This window comes from Trichosurus vulpecula, chromosome 3 (assembly GCF_011100635.1).
Source record: "Trichosurus vulpecula isolate mTriVul1 chromosome 3, mTriVul1.pri, whole genome shotgun sequence".
Taxonomy (NCBI): domain Eukaryota; kingdom Metazoa; phylum Chordata; class Mammalia; order Diprotodontia; family Phalangeridae; genus Trichosurus; species Trichosurus vulpecula.
The window spans coordinates 102097101-102117959 of NC_050575.1; the positions used below are offsets into that span (position 1 = coordinate 102097101).

At 40.5% G+C, this 20859-nt stretch overlaps 1 protein-coding gene across 1 annotated transcript in view; it reads left to right on the top strand.

Annotated features, from left to right (window-relative positions):
• CNBD2 (cyclic nucleotide binding domain containing 2) overlaps positions 1-13662 on the top strand; it is a 78304-nt gene extending 64642 nt beyond the window's left edge. The window contains exons 11-12 of the mRNA XM_036752939.1: positions 4992-5155; positions 13168-13662. Coding sequence (XP_036608834.1) covers positions 4992-5155; positions 13168-13507 — 504 coding nt within the window. The 3' untranslated portion in view covers positions 13508-13662. The remainder of the gene's footprint in view (positions 1-4991; positions 5156-13167) is intronic.
• The last annotated feature ends 7197 nt before the right edge of the window (positions 13663-20859 follow it).

The following is a 20859-nucleotide window of genomic DNA, read 5'->3' on the forward strand; positions in this document are numbered from 1 at the left end:
CCATTCTCAAAAAAGAAAGATTTGCCTCCATTGAAGAGATAATAACAAATACTCCTCCTCTTGCTACTGCTGTTCCTGCTGCTACTACTACCACTGTTACCACTACTACTGATGGCTATCATTACACAGTGCTTTCAGGTTTTAGATTTACTTGATCCCTTCACAACAACCTTGAGGAGTAAGTGTTACAGGTATTATCCCATTTTACAAATGAGGAAACTGAGACAGACAGAGGTTAAGTGACTTGCCTCAGGGTAAATGTCCCATGTAGAATTAGAAGGCAAATCTTCCTTAGTCCCAGTCCAATACTCTATTGACTGTACCATCTAGCTGTCCCATCCATCTCCAAAATGGTAGGCCTTCCTAAACTTGGGGTGTAGTCTTCCCAGGGGCTGGTTCTGAAGGGGACCTGCTCCCAGGCATATGGAAGCTCAGCTGTGTGAGTTACACCGTTAGCTAAGAGTACTCAAGGCTCATTGCCCAGTCAGTTGGTATGGTGGCCCGTCTGGCCCTAGCCACCAGACCCTGCATTGGGGAGTCTGTCCAGGCTTGGAGGCTGCAGAAGAGACTCTTGAGGTGAACCGAGGTAGAAGGAAGTAGCAGAAATAGCTTGGACCCCATTTCAGTTTGAGCTGGGGCCCCACTGAGACATGCTGGAAGGGACCTCACTGGCCATTCAGTCCAAACCTCTGGTTTTAAAGATGAGGGCACTGAGGCTCAGTGAGGTTTAGTGATTTGCCTAAGGTCACACAAGCAGTAAGTTTCAGAGGTGGGACTTGAACCCTGGTCTTCCTGACCCCAAGGCCAGCTATTGCCTACCGTACACAGCGCCTTGTTGTTGTTGTTCAGTCATTTCAGTTGTGCCCACCTCTTTGTTGACCCTATTTGAGGTTTTCTTGGCAGAGATATTGGAGTCATTTGCCATTTCCTTCTCCAGCTCATTTTACAGATGAGAAACTGAGGCAAAGAGGGCTTAGTGATTTGCCCAAGGTCACACGGCTAGTAAATTTTCGAGGCCAGATTTGAACTCAGGTCTTCTTGACTTCAGGCCCAGTGCACTATCTGCTATGTTACCCTGTGAGCAGTATCATGGAGAGACCAGAAGAAACGGGTGAACAACAACCTCAAAAGCTATAAGGATGTCAAGTAGCATAAAGATTAAGAGCAAGCCACCAGATTTAGCAATTATAAAATCATTCATAATGGGGAAAGCCATTTCAGTTGAGTAGTGGGATCTTGGAAGCAGGTCACTGGGCTGGTCCCAGAGAGTAGGAGGTAAGAAAATGCAGGCAAGGGGTGGAGAGAAATCTTTCTAGATTTCCTTTTCTAGGAAATGGAGAAAAGTTATAAGACAATCTCTTGAGAAGATGGCAGGTTCAATTGACTATTTTTTAAAGATGGAGGAAACTTAGCATATTTCTAGGCAATTGGTGAGGCTCCAATTGATAAGGAGAAATTAAAGACAAAGAGAGAAAGGAATGGTCAAAGGAACAGGTTCCCAGGGAGGCTGAGAAGGGATAGGATCAAGGGCACAGCTTTAGTAGGAAGGGTCACTTCTTCAGAGACATGGAAGGAAGAGACAGAAATAGGAGATGATGTAGAGTAGGGGTGTCAAACACATGGCCTACAACACTCCCAAGTGCAGTCAGAATCAGACTAAAATGTAATCAGATATTTAACAAAATAAATAAGAAGACAAGAAAACATAGATAATACTAATATGTGGTTTTCTAAGTCAATATGTGGCCTGCAGGGATCCTTATGTATGGTTTAGTGGCCCCGTTTCTTTTTGAATTTGACATCACTGGTTTAAATGTAGGTTAGATGAGGGAGGAGTGGGTGGAGGAAGTTCATGGTAACTGAACTTAATTTTCTTAGTAAAGTAGAGAACAATGTCCTCTCCTGAAAAGGAGGGAAGAGTGGGGCCTGAGGAGGAAAAAAAGTTTGGAAGAGCTTCAACAGAAAGTGTGACAGTCAACCAAGGGAGAATATAAAGATTACTGTGCCCTGTTGAGGGTCCGCATAAGTATTGACAACATAGGATATGTAATGGTAAGCAAAGATGGACTTTTGGAGTGCTTCTAAGCACTAAGGCAACCAAGCTCCTTTGAATGAGCCTTGCCTTTGATTGAATCAACAATCTTTGATGATGTGCTTAAGTCACAAGAAAGCCTAAATGATGTGAGTTTGAGTCACATGGTTGTGATGCCCTCTGACCCTGAAAAAGTGTATATATACTCAGGTTAGCATTTTGCTTTGGAGTCTCACTAATTGGAAGCATTTTTGTGTGATTTGGGAAGATGAGATTCTGGGTAGCCGTTAAGGAGTCCTCTTCTTCCCCCAGCTTTGAAAACCCAGATTTGGTGCTTCTCTCTCTGGTAACTATGTATGTATTGCTATGGTCAGACAGAAGCTCTGTCTGCTGATTTGTGTTATTTGCTCTATCTATATAATTTCTGCTTGTAATTTCTGTTTGTGTTTTCTGTGAAGTTCAGGGTGCTGACTTTTCCCCCTGAACTAAGTGAATGATATATGTGTATGTATGTGTGTGTGTATACATATATACATAAACATATATATTTAATTAAAGTGAGATTTTAAACCCCTGTGCTAGCAGCCCTCCTGTGTGCTGGTGTTATTAGCCTTACAGCTCCACAGAAGCTGCAAGCAACATTGTTGTTACAGGATAGGAGTGGAAAAGTCAGAGGGTGGGGATAACTAAGGTGAGGCTTGGCAAGGGCTGTATGGCAAATGAATAAGAAGAAAGGCATTCAAGGATAAAGGACCACACTAACTGAAATGGCCAACTATAGTGTTAAGGGTGTGAAGAGAAAAATGAGGCCAGAGCAGAGCAGAGGTGATGATAGAACAGAGAAGAGTAGTAGGTTTTAGAGGTTATAGTTAAAAAAAAGAGGAGATTGACAAAGATTAAGAATGAGATCAAAGTGTACAAGAGGTTATTATCAAATAGGGAATTTCAAAATATAGAATCATGGAGTAATGCAGTGATGGTGAAATCGAAGGTAGGACCATACCTGTGAGTAGTTAAGCTGGAGCTAAGATATAGATCATAGGAGTTGATGAGGTTGCTGAGCTGGGACCACCAGGGCAATTAAGGACAAATAAACATATGTAATGAAGTCCCCAAGTATGAAGGCAAGTCTTGGAATGGAAAGGAAGACTGTGAGCCAGGTACTGAACTTCTAGAGAAAGGAAGTAAAATATAGATATCTTGATGCATTGTTGGTGCAATTGTGAATTGGTACTGCTGTTCTGTAAAGTAATTTGGAACTGTACCTCCAAAATTACTTAACTTTGCCTTCCTTTGACCCATCAGCCATTCTACTAGGTCTATACCCCAAAGATATCAAAGAAAGAAGAAAAGGTTTTATATGCAAATATATACATATTTGTAAATATATTTATAGCAGGTCTTTTTCTAGTCACAAAGAATTAAAAACCAAGGAGATGCCCATCAGTTAAGGAATGGCTTAACAAATTATGGTACGTGGAAGTAATAGAATGTTATTGTGATATAAGAAGTAACGAAATACCATTTTATGCCCATCAGATTGGCTAAAATGACAACCAAGGAAAATTACAAATGTTGGAGGGGTGTGAGAAAATAGGTTTGTTTGCTCTAGTGCACTGTTGGTGGAGCTGTGAACTGATCCAACCATTCTAGGGAACAATTTGGAACTAAGCCCAAAAAAACTATTAACTATATTCACCCTTTGTCCCAACTATACTGCTAAAAGGTTGATTCCTCAAAGAGATCAAAGAAAGAGGAAAAGGACCCCTATGTACAAAAATATTTATAGCAGCTCTTTTTACGGTGGCAAAGAATTGGAAACTGAAGGGATGCTCATCAAGTAGAAAATGGCTAAACAAGTTATTGTATATAATGTGGTGGAATACTATTGTACGATACAAATGATGAAGGGGAATGGTTTCAGAAAAATGTTAGAAGACATGTATGAACTGATGCAAAGTGAAGTGAGCAGAACCAGGAGGACAATTTATGTAATGATAACAATATAGTAAAAAACTCTGAAAAACTTAGTAACTGATCAACACAGTGACCCATAACAAAAGACTCATGATGAAATATGCTATCCATCTCCAGAAAGAGAACCGATGGACCCAGAGTGCAGATCGAAGCACATTTTCTTCTCTTTCGTTTTCTTTCTTTTTTTATTCTTGGAACATAGTTAATGTGGAATGCATGACTATACATATTTGTAATGATTTTATTTTTCTTGGTTTCTCAATAGATCAAGGAAAGGGGAGTGAATTTTGGAACTGAAAATAAAATAAAATTGGATTAAATCTTAAATAAATAAATAAGAGGTTTCAGAGAAACCTGGGAAGAGTTATATGAACTGGTATAGAGTGAATTGAGAAGAGCCAGGAGAAAAATCATTGTAACAGCCAGCAATTTTGAAAGATTTAAAAATTCCAATCAATACAAAGATTATTACAGAAGACCAATAATTCAGAATATTACCTACCTCCTGACAGAGAGGTGATGGGCTAAATAAGGAGAATGAGATACACATTTTTGGACATAGCCCAAATGGGGCTTTGTTTTGATTGACTATCCATATTTGTTTTAAGGGTTTTGTTTCTCTTTTTCAGTGGGAAAAAGAAATGGGAGACAGAAAAAAAAATGCTTAATAACTTAAAAATTGATTTTTTTTGTAAAAAGAAAAGCACTAGAATTATTATTGGGAAGGATTTCAGATAGCTAGGGTTATACATAGATGAGCAGTTGACTGAAGGTAATTCTGTACTTTTGGGGTCTCACTGCATAGTTTTAATTACCTAGTTACCATTTTGTAAATGCCTATTTTGTACCCAACACAGTGCTAGGCTCTGGGACGGGGCCTAATGTCCAGAGAGAAGGGAAGGATAAGGTGACCTCAGGAGGACTCCTGCAGCCAGAGGATTCTGTTTTTTGTGATTTGGGGTGACAGTCTTTCTTTCTCTAGGGCCTGCACCAACACCTCATGCCTGACAATTTACAGGATAAGCGAAGCTTGATCTTGGTGAGCCAAGGAGCCACAGTTATTCACATGAAAAAGGACATGTTTGATGAATTCATGGATGCTGAGACCAGAGCAAAAGTGAAAAAGCTGCAGATTGCCTACCCCAGGTCAGTGTTGGGAATGGGCTGTGACGATCCATGAAGTCATCCTGGGGGCCAGCAAGATATGTTGCTGTTGTTCGGTCATTTTCAGTTGTGTCCGACTCTTTGTGTCATCTTTTTGGAGTCTCCTTGGCAAAGATACTAGAGTGGCTTTGCCATTTCCTTCTCCAGCTCATTTAACAGATGAGGAAACTGAGGCAAACAGGGATAAGTGATTTGCTAGTATGTGTCTGAGGTTGGATTTGAACTTAGGTCTTCCTGGCTCTAGGCCTATTGCTCTATCCAGTGCATCACCTAGCTGTCCCAGCAAGATACGAAGAGGTTTTATAAAAATGAAAAACAATCCTCCTTCTTTATTAGAGGGGTGGGAGGAACATCTGGCTAGTAACTCAGTCACCAACCATCCCAATTTAACCTTTAACCTTTCATCTACAGCAGTGTGCGCGCGCGCGTGCATTTAAGGTTACTGGGCTTAGAGTAAAGAAACTCAGGTTTCATGCCTTGATTCCCGGCTCTGTTCCTTACTAACTGTGTGACTTTGACCATTTTGTTTCACCTCTCCAACCTTTCATCTGTTTCTTGTCTGGGGGGTGGGTGGGTCATAATACTTGTATTTGGATCCTGATGAATTTTCTAGCTACAGAAGCTTTTAAAGACTCTTTACTAAGTCATTAAAGGTTGTTATCTGTGTGGGTAGAGCATAACCACACTGAAAAAAATCACATTTTTTTGAGATTTTAAAGAGGTGCTTTCACTACCTACCTCACAGGCTTGTTCTGAGCTCTTTGTAAACTGTAAAGTGCTAGTCATTTTGCAGCCCGTCTGGCCCTTTTTCTTGGCAGAGATATTGGAGTGGTTTGCTATTTCCTTCTCCAGGTCATTTTATATGTAGGAAACTGAGGCAAACAGGGTTAAGTGACTTGCCCAGGGTCACACAGCTAGTAAGTATCTGTGGTCACATTTGAATTCAGGTCTTCCTGACTCCAGCCCCAGTGTTCTATCTGCTGCACCACCTAGCTGCCCCACAAAGTGCTATAGATAATTATGTGAGTTATTAACTTTCTGAAAAAGTTGTGACTCAGAACGGGTACAGTATTTTAACAGAGGTGTAACTATTAGACCATGGGAATTATTTGCTTGCTCTCTCTCCCAGCCTGTTTCTTCATCTCTAAAATAGGGAGTTTGAATTATTAATTAAGTTATTAAATTAATCAATTAATTTAATTAATAATGAATCAATAATTAATTAAATTAATCAATTGCTTAATTGGTCAAGTACTTATTAAGGGCCCCGAGTTGTGCTTAGGCACTGGAGATACAAAGAAAAAAATGAACTAGTTCCTCCTCTTGAGGAATTTGTAGTCTATTGAGGGAAATATATATTTATTTATATAAGTATTTGTAAAATACATCTGAAATATAAATATAAGGTAATTTAGTGGAGGAAGAAAACAAGCATTTATTAATTGCCTATTACTATATGCCAGGCACTGTGCCTTACAAATGTTATTTTATTTGGTCTTCACAACAACCCTGGGAGGTAGGTGCTGTTATCACCCCCATTTTACTGTTGCAAAAACTAAGGCAGATAGAAATTAAGTAACTTGTCCAGGGTCACATAGTCATTAAGTGTCTAAGGCTAGATTTGAACTCAGATTTTCTTGACTCTAAGGGGCAGCAAGGTAACGAAGTGGATAGACTGTTAGGCCTGGAGTCAAAAAGACTCAATTTCGTGAGTTCAAGTCTGGCCTCAGACAGTGACCCTGGGCAAGTCACTTCGCCCCATTGGCTTCTGTTTCCTCATCTGTAAATTGAGCTGGAGAAATGGCAAACCACTCCAGTATCTTTGCCAAGAAAACCACAAATCAGGTCACAAAGAGTCAGACACGACTTAACACACACACACACACACACACACACACACACACACACACACACACACATTTCTTGACTCTAGGCCTCATGGCCTATACTGCAATACTTAGCTGCATCAAGCATAGCTTGGGGCAGGGGGAAGGGTTGGAAATCAGGAAAGGCCTCATGTAGGAGACAGTGTTTGAATTGAGCTTTGAAGGAAATTGAATTTGAAGGAATTTGAAGAGGCAGAAATCAAGAGGGAATACATTCCAGCCACAAGGGACTGCCAATACAAGAGCACAAAATTGAGAGAGGGAGTGTTATGTATGAGAACTAGCAAAAAGAGCAGTTTGGTTGGAATTTAGAATGTCTTAAAGGGAATAATTTATAAGAAAGCTAGAAAGGTCAGTTGGAATCAGGTTGTAAATAACTTTGAAAAGAGAACAGTTTGTATTTCATCCTAGAGGTAATAGGGAGCCACTGGAGTTTATTGAGTAGAGGAGTGACCTGGTCATACCTCTGCTTTAAAAAAAAATCACTTGAGTAGTTGTGTGGAGGATGGATCAAGGAAAGGAGAGACCTGAAGCAGTTTGGCAACTATTACTATCACCCAGGTGAGGGTGATGTGATGAATCAGGGTAATGACTGTAAGTAGAGAGGAAACAAATACAGGAAATGTTAAGGGTATAGAATCAACAAGGCTTGGCTACTGATTTGATAGATGAGTTAAGGGAGAGTGAGGAATCAGGGATCAGTTGTGAACCTGGGTGACTGGAAAGATGTTGGTACTCTAGACAGAAACAGCAAAATTTGGAAGAAGGTGAGATTTTGAGGGGAGAAATGATGAGTTCTGTTTTGGACTCAGTGGAATTTGAGATATCTATGGGACATCTAGTTCTAAATGTCCAACAGATAGCTGGTCATGCAGGACTGGAGCTCAGGAGAAAGGTTAGACTGGATATATATTTGGGAATCATCTACAAAGAGATGAAAATTAAATCCATAGGAGCTGATGAGGTGAGGGAGAGAGGGGGTGGGGAACAGAGAGAGAAAAGGAGGGGGTGGGGGAGAGAGAGAGAGAAAGAGAGAGGAGGAGGGAGGAGAGAGAGAGAGAGAGAGTGAGAGAGAGAGAGAAAGGGAAAGGGGGGGGGGAGAGAGAGAGAGAGAGAGAGAGAGAGAGAAAGGGAGAGAGAAAGGAGAAAGTAGGGAGTGAAAAGAGAAGCCAACAGAGAGTAGAGCCTTGGGATCCAGTCCCATTTAGGGAGTGTGATACAAGTGATCCAGCTAGAGGCTGAGGAGAGATCTGTCTAGTAGGAGAAGAACCAAGAGGGAGTATTGTAAAACAAAAACAAAAACCCAAAGAGGAGAGTATCCAGGAGGAGAGGGTGGTCACCAGTGTTGAATGCGGCATTCTGGAGGACGAGGATGAACAAAACATCATTAGGTTTGTTAATGAAGAGACCACTGGTAATTTTGGAAAGAGTGTTTTCAATTGAGTGATGAGTTTGGAAGCCAGATTGCAAGAGATAGGGAATTGAGTGAGTGGGTGGAGAGGGAATGGAGGCACTGAGGATGGAGGCAGCTTTTCCTAGTTTGGCTGTGAAAGGAATGAGAACACTGGATGAGCTCAAGGGAGAAGGGATGTTCAAGTGAGAAGCTGACCCTCCTAACTTTAAAATTCCATGATTTGGTGAGGAGAGGACCTAAATGCTCTAGAAATCCAGCCCTAGACCCCTCTCCTAAGCTCCAGGTCCAATCGATCAATCTATTTGTTAGGTGCTACTACGTGCCTAGCACTGTGTTTATTGCTGGGGTTAGAAGATAACCATTAAATGGTAAATCTGTCTTCAAGAAGCTTACATTCTAAAGTAGGAGCCCGGAGGTTTTTTTCACCTTACTTCCATACATGCAGTCTACATTTTGCTCATAATGTCCTACTTCAGCAATTCTCAAACTTTTTGGTCTGAAGACTTGTTGTTGGTCAGTTGTTTTTCAGTTGTGTCTGACTCTTCGTGATCTCATTTGGGGTTTTCTTGGCAAAGATATTGGGGCAGTATGCCATTTCCTTCTCCAGTTCATTTTTTTTTACAGATGAGGAAACTGAGGCAAACAAGGTTAAGTGAGTTGCCCAGAGTCATACAGCTAGCTAGTAAGTATCTGAGGCCAGATTTGAACTCCGGGAGTTGAGTATTCCTGATTTCAGGCCTGGCACTTCGACACCTAGCTGCCCCAAGACTCTTTTTTCTTCTTAAAAGATCCCAAAGAGCTTTTCTTTATGTGGGTTACATCTATTGATATTTACCCCATTAGAAGTTAAAACTGATAAAAATTTAAAATATTTATTAATTCATTAAAATTCATTAAAATATATTTTTAATAAAATGTTATTATTGTTAACATGTAATATTAACATTTTCTGAAAAATATATTTTCAAAAACAATAAAATTTAGTGAGAAGAATGGCATTGCACATATTTTTGCAACTCTCTTTAATGCCTGGCTTAATAGCAGACAGTTGGATTGTCCTATCTGCTTCTGGATTTAATCTGTTGCAATATGTTCTCTGGAAGTATATAAAGAAAACCTAACCTTACATAGATATGTAATGGAAAAGGGAGAAGTATTTTGATAGGAAAATAACATCTTAGTATTGCTAAGAAAATAGCTTTGACCTCACAGATCCATTGAAGGGTCTGAGAACCCCTAGGGATCCTGGGACCACACTGTGAGAATGCAACCTACCTGCTGTGTTTCCTGAAGTTGGAATTCACAGACTCACAAAACTTGGAAGTTGGAAGGGACCTCAGCAGCAACCTGGGCCAATCCATACCCCAACTATTGCATATCTGAAAATTGGTCATTTAGTCTCTGCTTGAAGACCTCCAACAAGGGGGAATCCACCATTTCTCAAGGCAGCCCAAAGTCTCTAATAACTGATAGTACAAATTTATAAGATTATAGTATTCAGGTCAAAGAGCAACTATCCTTTTTGTGTTACAAAGGAATCAAACTACAGGCACCATTCCAAAATCTAAAGCACTTCTATATATCTATATATATATTTTCCCAAATTACCGCATAAAAAAACCCCTGGAAACTTGACATTAATAAAAAAATTTCATGGACTTAAAACATAAGCACAAAACAAAACCTATAACTAGTCCAATAACATCCACCCAATGGAATGCATTTCTAAATCATTTTACACAGAAAAACCATTCCAATAACCTAAGAATTTTGGGATTCCATGTTATTATTTCCAATTTATCCTGTATATAGCTTGTTTGAACATTGTTTTCCTTATTCGATTTTGAGCTCCTTGAGGGCAAGGACTGTCTTTTGCCTTTTTTTGCATCCCTCGTGCTTAATACAGTGCATGTCACATAGTAGGCACCTTTAATAAATGTTTAGTGAATTACTGACTGACTAGTTGCCTTCAGAATCTTGAGCAGTTATTGCCTCTGCTCTCCCAGCTGCAAAGAATGTGTGGCACCAGTAGTTACCCTTCAGAGCCCAAGTCGACTCTGCTGTGAATAATAATTGTCCCCAATTAATTTGTCAAACCCAATAAAATCCAAAGTTTAAATTGTTCCATTTTAAAAGTTGCTACGTGATTCTAGCTACTTTTCTACATCCACAAGAATACCAGAACTTGTGAAATTAAGCTTGGAAATCATTAGCAAAAACTAACTCCAAGTCCCCAAGGATGAAATATGCATTTCTTCAAGTGGAGTTCACAGTTTTGCAGGCATGGCAGTCTCACTATTCTCCTCTTATCTCAATGGGATCTTGAAACACTTCCAAAAACTTGCACTGCCAATTTCTGTAATCCTGAGCTTTTCTTTCTCCTCTGCTGTTTTCCTAACTTGGCCCTTGCTGGAGATTCTGATACTGGCAAAAATGAGGATTTTGTCATGGTTCCTGCTGAAGTGAAAACTCTCTAGTTCTATTTCCTACCTTTAGGGAATCAGAAATTGACTTAATTCATCTGACTTCCAGATGGATTAATACCACTCACTATATGCACTTGAAATGTCAGATTTTTTTTTTCTTTTCAGAGCACCTTTATATATACATTTCTTATTAATCAGGCCTTAAGCCAACACTGTGTCAGTATAACAACTACCTCTAATTTCTTTTTTATTTTAGTTACTGACCCTGATTAACCCAGACTGATCTTTGCAAATTTTAGAACTGCATTTAGAACTATATTGATTCAGTATTTCACTTTCTAATGCTGTTAATTTCTTAACTTCATACTTCTGTGCTTTCAAATAATTTTTCAAGTGGTCTTGAGATTAAGTTTCCTTTCTTGCCATTGAATCTTTTGCAAATTAGTGCAATTTTCTCATGGCTTTCAAATTCATGGTAAATTTATCTTTTGATCAGAGTTGAAACTTTCAGGTTTACAGATAATTTCTCATTTTGCCCAGTAAAACACTTCCAACTTAGTTTCTTATTTAAGAACTTGCAAATGTACAGTGCATCCTAATTAATTTTAGGTGATTTTGCTTCCTAATTTACTGAGGCAATTATATTCTGACAAATCATTGAGAAGCTTATAGTGGTCAGGCAAACTCCTCACCACCTCCAAAAATGAAATTTTGCTTTTTTTCCCGAATTATTTCACTCACCTTTTCTGAGGTAAATTTTCCCTTACTTAAGATGGTTTAAACAAAAGAAAATTTAGGAGAACAATTCCTACACCAAATAAGATTTAATTTCAAAATTGTTAGAAGGCTTTTTTCTTTCTTTGCTATTGGAGTCATGGGAAACAAAACTTTTAAACTGCTTTCAGCTTTGTTTATAGACCAAGCAGTTTTTTACTGAATGGATGTCAACATATGTACACAGAAAAAACAAACATTTCTATTCCTAGCAACGTTCATTCACACGACCAAAAATCCATTGACTCAATTTAGATTAAACAAGGATACTTTTAAAAAAAATTTTAGCCAGATAATTTTGATCAAGAATTTTCTTACTTTATTTTTCTAGTGGGTGAGATAAAAATATCAGCTTTTCTAGGGGTAGAAGTATTCTTATATTCTTTGCTTCATTATCTGAGTTTCTTCCAGCTTTTTCCAAGTTGAGAGTTGAGTCAAATCAAATCATCAACAAATAGTTACTATGTGCCAGGTACTATGCTAAATGCTAGGGATTTTAAAAAAAGGCAAAAGACAGTCTTTGCTCTCAAGGAGCTCATATACTAATGGGGAGACAAAATGCAAGAGAACTGTACAAACAAGATATATAGAGAATAAATTGGAGATAATGAAGAGATAGAAGGCATTAGCATGAGAGAGGATCAGGAAAGATTTCTTGTAGAAGGTATGGTTTTAGCCTAGGCTTGAAGGAAGCCAGAGAAGCCAGGAGGTAGCGATGATGAGTGAGACCATTTTAGGCATGAGGAGTAGTCAGAGAAAATGTCCATAGTGAGTAGAGCACCGGCCTTGGAATCAGGAGGACCTGAGTTCAAATCCAGCCTCAGACACTTGACACACTTACTAGCTGTGTGACCTTGGGCAAGTCACTTAACCCCAATTGCCCTGCCCTCTCCCTCCAAAAAAAAAAAAAACAAACCAAAAAACTCAACAGTAAAATGTCTGAGGCCCTGTTATCAAATGAGGTAATATTTGTAAAGCACTTAACGTAGTGTCTGGCATATAGTAGGCACTTCATAAATGCTTATTCTCTCCCTCCCTATTGCCATGTGCATCTGCTTGTGGTCTTCTATGACCTGCAGATCTCTGCTCTCTTTCCCAAGTTGGTCTCATACTTAAGCTTTTCCTATTCTCTCTTCTCTATTCTCTTCTTCTTGGGAAGGTGCTGGTGGGGGGAAGGGCTCCCTGGGTAAATCCTCATGCTTGTTTTCTGTTGCTTCCAAATGGCGCATCTTCCTTCTCCACTTTTTAGCTGCTAATCCAAATTTCTCTTCAGCTCTAGATGGGACTCTACTCCCTTGCCCACCCCTGAACCCTCTTAGCTTTTTGGCCAGACTTTTAACTTTCAGCATCCTCTTGCCCCATGAGGAAAAGGGGATGAATGAAGGTGGGTCCCTAGAGTTCTGAGTTGTGTCCTACCGAAGAGCTCCCCTGCCTGCTGTGCAACCCAGAGTGTCCGCCAACTATCCTCACAAAGGCTTTGTGTCTCCCTTCTAGTGATGACATTATGTGCCAGAAGATCTTGAGGGAGAATTCATGGAACATTTTCCGGAAGGACCTACTGAAACTCGTGACAAAATTTCCCCCCTATGAGACATTCACTGCGTTCCGGACCCGAAAAAAGTGCCTCTATTCACCTCTCTCTGGGGTTCTGGACCTGAAGAGTTTAGGGAAGAAGCCGCGGGGCTCATACCCCATCTTTAATGCAAAAGTAGATCCTGTTCCAAAAAAGATCCTCCCCCCACTGAGAGTGGTGGACCGCATCTCTCCTCCCAGGTACCCACTTAAGGAACTCATGCCTAGATATAGGAGTGCTGGTATTCTCCTCCAAAGCTAAGGAGAAGCATTCAAGATAGCAGCAGCATTGCTGAAGGTGGGTGCCATGGCCCCCTATGTGGGCTTCCACAAGCAGGACAGAGGTCCAGAAAAGCCATGGAGACTTGTGCCGTTGGACCAAATAAGTATTGGGTGTCGGCCAGCACAAGCATTCCTAACAGTTGTCATGCCTCTTTCTTTAATTTTGAGAGCCAGGGTTCACAGAAAGGGCCCTACCTCTAGCTTACTCTTAGCTGGAAATTCTCCTGTGCCTCCAATGCCTGGTTTGGTAGCAGATACAGATTGAGGACGGAAATGAAATGGCCTTGTCTTTGGAAGAGACCTTGGATGTTCAACGTGGAGAAGCAGAGCCAAGATTGGAAATCAGGTCTTCCGATTCCAAAATCAGTCTTCTTCCCACTATACCTGGCTGCTTCCCTGTGGGAGCTCCCCTCTTCACACACATGCACACACACACACACACACACACACACAGAGCAAGATAATAGAGGCAAAAGAGAGTGTTTTTAGGGAATGTTTCTTACCCCAAAGATGCTTGACTTTTTCTCTAAAATGGAGGATATGATTATGGTCATCACACTGTCTTCTGCTCTGGGCAGGCCCCACCTGGAGTATATTATATTCGGTTCTGGTACCATGTTGTAGGAAAAAGCACTGATACAAGAGAAGGAAAATATGATGAAACTATCCCCTGAGGATGGGTTGAAGGATCTGGGTTATAGATTATCATTATAGATGATTGATTTAGAACTTGAAGGAACCTTAGAAACCATTAAGTCCAAACCCCTCATTTTACAGTTGAGGAAACTGAGGCACAGTGAGGTTAACTGACTTTGCCCAGAGTGACACAACTAGTGAGTATTTGAGGCAAGTTTTGAACCCAGGTCTTCTAGCATGCTATCTACTTCGCCGCCTGTTGCCAATGGTTAGGAGGGGGATAGGGAAGGCTTAGGAGGAGAGGAAGATAAAATGGCTGTCTTTAAGTATGTGAAAGGGTTGTCCTATAATACCAGAGAACAGACTTAGGAACAGTAGGGGAAATTGTAGTGAGGTAGGTTCCTGTACAAGGTAAGGAAGAATATCCCCAGAACTGGAAGTCAACTCCCCATAGTTGGGAGTGTTCAGTCAGAGGTTGAATGACCCCTCCCAGAGTTTCCATAAAGGAGATTCCTGCTATTAATGGGAGGTTAGATTGTAGAAAAAGCACTAACTCGAGGATTCAGAGGACCTCTCAGCTCTGACACTTACTACCTGTGTGTCCTTGGACAAATCTCTTAACTTCCCTGTGCCTGAATTTCCTCATCTGTGAAATGAGGAGATTGGACCTGGCGACCTCTGAAGCCCCTTTCCAGTCTGGATCCATATCATTGTGATCATTCTAAGGTTCTTTGGAGTTGTAAGAGTCTGGGCCAAAGTTCGGTCCTATCCTCTCTCTTCTCATTCCCTCTGCTGGGAGCTCATTGGGAAAAAAATCTGAGGGAAAAAGTCCAGCAGTGAAGAAAGACAGAGCTATGTTTTAGACACGATCAAAGGTCTGGAAAACAACTCTGAGCTCAGGGTTGGGGGTGGGGGGTGCTTGCTTCCAAGCAGTAGCTGCGTTCTTCCCTGATGATGGCAATTCACACTGAGTTGAGAAGCATTGGAGCTTAGGAGAAGGACCCAGGATGGGGACCTTTGTGCAGCCTTTGGGATACAAATGAGGCGGTATTTCTCTTTCTGCTCACAAAACCACAAGATCTGGGAGCTGAGAGGGACCTCAGTGGCAGTCTAGGCGAAGCCATCCAGGAAAGGAATCCTGACTATAATGTCCCCAACAAGGGGTCACCCAGCCTCTGCCTGAAGACCTCCAAGGAGATGATGACCTTCCCCAGTATCTCCTTCCATTTTTGCATAGTTCTAACTATTAAGTATTTCCTCATAACCATCCCGAAATTGCCTCTTTATAGCTCCCCTCCATTGCTTCTGGTTGTCCTTTGGCACAGAGCAGAGCCTATTTAATCCTTCCTTCCCCCAGATGGCCCCTCCGGTGCTTGAAAACAGCTCCCATGTTCCCCTTGAGTCTTCTTATCCAAGCTTCAACATCCCCTATTCCTTCCACTTATTCTCCAGTAACATGGCTTCTTAGGGCAGAAAGGCAAATAGAAATAGGGGATGCGGGGAAGGGGATATGGAACAATTAAGTGCCTACTATGTGTGAAGCCCTGTGCTAAGAGCTTTACAAACATCTCATTTGATTGGGAGCTCATGATGTTAATGAAAAGTCTTGACCTGGGAGTCAGGAGATCTGGCCTAAAAGAATGGTAAGGAGCTTGTATTTTGGTAGTGCTCCATAGTTTCCAGGAGGGGCAAATGCCCATTACCTTCCCTGGTCCACATAGGAAGCCTGGAAGGTACACAAAGTCGTTCTGATGGTAATGAACACAGTTCTATGGCATGTGAAGTTTTACAAAATGTCTTTCTCTCGAGAAGTAGATAGAGTATTATCGTGCTCGTTTCACAAGCGAGATAACTGAGGTTCATCGAGATGAAGTCTCTTGCCCCAGGTCGTCTGCCTAGTAATTGTCTGGGGGACGGACTCAAATCTAGGCCTTTTAGTTCTTAAGACCAAGGCCAACTGCACCACACTGCCTCACATCCAGTTTGATCATTGCGATGTCTAACCTGACATTTGCCATCCCTCCAGTGAGTAGACACCACAGGTCTTTTTTCACACCAGCTGTTGCCTAGAAGGTCTTGTCCATCCTGCACCCGTATAATTGATTTTTTTTAACCCAGGGTTAAGTCTTGACAATTATCTCCACGAAATTTTTGTATTAGACTATTAAAGAAAACATCAAGACTAAATTCTTCATTTTAGGTACAAGCCTGCCAGAAACATTTTTATTTATCATTATTCTAATCCAAGCATTGTTTTTAGAGTACCACAGTTCCAAGATTCTGCTGCTGCTATAAGGCTGTGACTAAGTGTTACTGAGTATTAGGCATCATGGTACGGTGGACAGGGCCCTGGAATTGGAGGCAGGAAGACTTGGGTTCAAAACCCACCAAAGACACTGTGTGACCCTGGGTAGGTCACTTAGCCCCTCTAAATCTGACACTTAGCCCCTCTAAATCTGTTTCCTAATCGATAAAATGATGGTAATCATCGCTACTTCACAGGGCCATTGTGAAGCTCCAATGAGGTAATGTATGGTAAGCATATTTTACAAACTTTGACGAATTATATAAATGTCAAATGCTATTATTATTATTCAATTCATGCCAATTCAGTCCTCTTATTGAATGGTATGCCAAGAATAAATTCCTCATCTTGCATTGGTCTGTTTGGAGGACCGGTCAGAGTCCTCTTTTAGTCTTTCTATGGGTGGAAATCCTTCTTTAGTAGTCCCTCACAGGATCTTTGCCTCTTAGAGGAGGGCTCCCAGTCCTGCCTTCTCCTCTAAAACATCCTGGCAGATGGTCCTTCAGCCTCAGATCCAGCCTCTCTGTGATAAGGGCTTCGATGTCTCCTTAGGCAGTCCATTCCATCACTGGTCAGCTCTAGTTGTTAAGAAGTTTTCACCTGATCTTTAGCCTAAATCTGCTATCCTTGGTTGTCCATTCATTGATTTTAATTCCATCTTCTTGAGTATCCCACAGAACAAGCCTAATCTCTCTTCCATGCCATAATCCTTCAGGTAATTAATGACTGCAAACACAGCCTACTTGAGTCTTTTCTTCTTCAGACTAAATAGCTTTACTTCCTTTATCTAATCCTATGGCATGTGATTTCTAAACTAATCATGCTTGCTGCCCTCTGGATGCGCTCCAGCCTAGCTGATGTCTTTCCAAAAGCGGTCACAAAATTCAGGGGATTGGTTGACTGACATCCACTCCAGATGGGATCTGAACAGGTGATCAACCCTACATCACAGAACATAGGATTTGGAGTTGGAATCGAACTTAAGTATCACCTAGTCTAGCCCTCCCATTTTCCAGATGAGAACCTTGAGACTAAGAGAAGTCAGGTGCTCAAGATCACAGCATCAGTGTGTAGTAAAGGTGAGATAGTGGTCCTATTTACCTTGTTCTTAATACTGTGAATCTACTAATACATCCTAGAGTTGAATCGTCCTTTTTTTGTTCACCAAAACATTATGTTGTCCCATGGAGCATGTAGTCTTACAAATCCCCAGATCTTTTTTTACACCAACTGTTGCCTAACAAGTCTTGTCCATCCTATATAGGCACAGGCCTGCATAACTGATTTTTTTTAACCCAGGGCTAGGTCTTGCCAATTACCTCCATGAAATATTTGTATTAGATTACTAAGGGAAATATTAATACTAGGTTCTTCATTTTAGGTACAAGTTGTCCAGAGACATTTTTATTTACCATTATTCTAATCCAAGCATTGTTCTTAAAGGGAGAAATACCCAAACTGACAAGAGTTCCCTCGTGCCTTAGGACATGTCTCTTCAACACAAGACATTTGGAGGTGACACTTTCTAGGACTCTTGAACAAGGAAATTAAAAATATAATAAAACATAGCTATATAACTGAGGGTAAAGTAAAAGTTAACATTTTGCTCCGTCATTCCAGGACAGTAACTTTCATCTTTCAGAATCATTTTGCTAATGGGGTCATCCCCCATATGGACCCCCACAGACGGTAATCATTCCATGATCATTCCCCTCAAGGTCTCTCTCCTCCCTAGCTGATCACAGGTGACCTAAGTAATCAAAATGTCTTCTTCCTTCTCTTGGGTGCATCATCATAGTTATCTCTTCAGCGCACTAGGAAAGAGGCCATTACTCTTAGGTGGATCAATTAAAGGCCCCTTGCCTTTTTCTTTGTCTGGTCACTGTTCTAATTACTTGGATGGAGTCTTCCTTCCTGGGCTGACCAGAGAGAGCAGAGCAGGATACCCACTGTTTTCAAAATGATAGAGAAAGACCAATGATGGTTTCTCTTACAGATTAATACAAAGTCTCCAGATTAGGATACTTTAAAATGATTTCTTAATATTTCTGAAACAGAGACCGGGGCTAGAAAGCTTTGTCTCTTATCACACGATGCTAGCTATTGAGATTTTTAAAAAATCTATAGTCCAATATGCCAGCTCTTCCCTGGATTCTTACCCCTACTCAAAAGTTTTTCCTCATCTGTAAACTAGTTAAGCAAACCACCTATGTCTTTGTGTTTCAAGAGGGCTGGAGGACTGTTTATCTGGCAATTAACAGGGTGGTGGTAGTGGTTGTTATTCAGTCATGCCTAACTCTTTATGATTCCTACTTGGGGTTTTCTTGGAAAAGATACTGGAGTGGTTTGCCATTTCCTTCTCCAGCTTATTTTACAAATGAGGAAACTGAGGTAAGCAGGGTTAAGTGACTGATCTGAGGCCAGATTTGAACTCAGGAAATTGAGTCTTCCCAACTCCAGGCCCAGCATTCTATCTACTGTACCAACTAGTTGCCCATAAGGTTGCTGTGATTATGGGAGGTACCTTGTAGTCTGGGCAATGTATGTTCTCTTGCTGCAGTCTCTTGTTCATGGATGAGTAGATGTAGCATTTTCAAAAAAAACCAATCTCTAGGGGCTGGAGAGACCAAGCATTTAGTGGAGTTGCTATCTTGACAAAAAGTCCTTGTGAATGCAGAGAGCCCATGCTTGAAGTCAGTACGATAAAGGTCAGTTGTCTGTTGATTACATTTGCTGCAAGGAATGAGGTAATTTTTTTTTTAGGTGACCAGATAAATTTTCTCTTGGCTTCTATTGTCTGATGAATGTATGTATCCAAATCTTCAGTTGTAGTTTTATGCTTATCGTTGTATTTTGTTGTTGTTCAGTTGTTTCAGTCGTGTCTGACTCTTCGTGACCCCACTTGGGGTTTTCTTGGCAAAGATACTGGAGTGGTTTTCCATTTCTTTCTCCAACTTATTTTACAGATGAGGAAACTGAGGCAAACAGGGTTAAGTACCTGCCTAGGGTCACACAGCTAGTAAGTGGCTAAATTTGAACTTGGAAAGATGAGTCTTCCTGACTCCAGGCTAAGTACTCTATCCACTGTATCACCTAGCTGCCTATAAGGTTGTACTTACTGGACTATAAATTCTTTGAAGCTGTTGAATACTAGGAGCCAGCATGGGTTCACTGAGAGTAAATCAGATTGATTTCATTTCCTTTTTTGACAAGATGGCTTGCCTGCAAGATCAGGGGAATGCGATAAACACCATTCGTAGTCTCTGAATTTCTTCATTTATAAATTGGGAATAATAATCATTGTACTAATTACTCCTTTGTAGTGTTGTGACAAAACGCTTGTTTTTAAACAAAAATTTTTGAAGACGTTTTTAATATAGATATCACTTCCTAATGAGTACCCTTCTCCATAGAACCTACCCGTATAACAAAGAGTTGGTTAACCAAAAAGTAGGCAGTTAAGCAAAACAGACCAATGCATTGGTCATATCCAACAACACATGTCTTGTTCTGCACGACCTCTATGTTGAGAGGAGGGAGGTATGTTTCACCTTTAGTCTTCTGCTGTCCAGAGTGGTCATTTTTACTGATCAGAGTTCTGATTGTTTTGTTTTCTTTACATTATTGTGATCATTGTGTGACTTGTTCCCTTGGCTATGCCAATAGCTCAACATCAGTTTATACAGATCTTCCCGTGTTTCTCTGAATTTTTCATATTCGAATTTCTTATCATGCAAAATATTTATTAGATCCATATATCACAATTTGTTCATTCATTCCCTGATGAGTGCTCACTTTTCACAAAAAGTGTTGCTATAAATATTTTGGTATATATGGGACCTTTTCCTCTGTCTTTGACCTCCTTGGGTTATGCCTACTAATGACATAGCCGCTGCGTCAAAGGGATGTACACTCACTGTCTTTTCTTGTATGGTTCCACTTTGTTTTCTAGAGTAATTCATGATTACTTACAGTATTTCAGTGTGTTTGTCTTCTCATTGTTCCAGCAACATTGATAACTTTTACATTTTGTCATCTTTGCCAGTCCCCCTGGACTTAGGCCTCAGAGTTGTTTAGATTTTCGTATCACTTCTTAGTGGTTATTTGGTGTATTATTTTATATGAATGAATGAATGAATGAAAAAACACTTATTAAAGTATTATTATATGCCAAACACTACCCTAAGTTCTCTAAGCAATAATGATCAAAGTGAAAATGGTCCCAGCCCTTGAAGAGCTGACATTCTAACAGGAGAAGGAAGACAACACACAGGATAGATCGGTGACAAGGGTATTATGTTTTGGAAAGTTACAACGATGGTAAGTCAAGTCATAGAGGAATAAATTGACATGCCTTTCCCAGTAGCCCTATCAGTTTTGGTTTAAATATG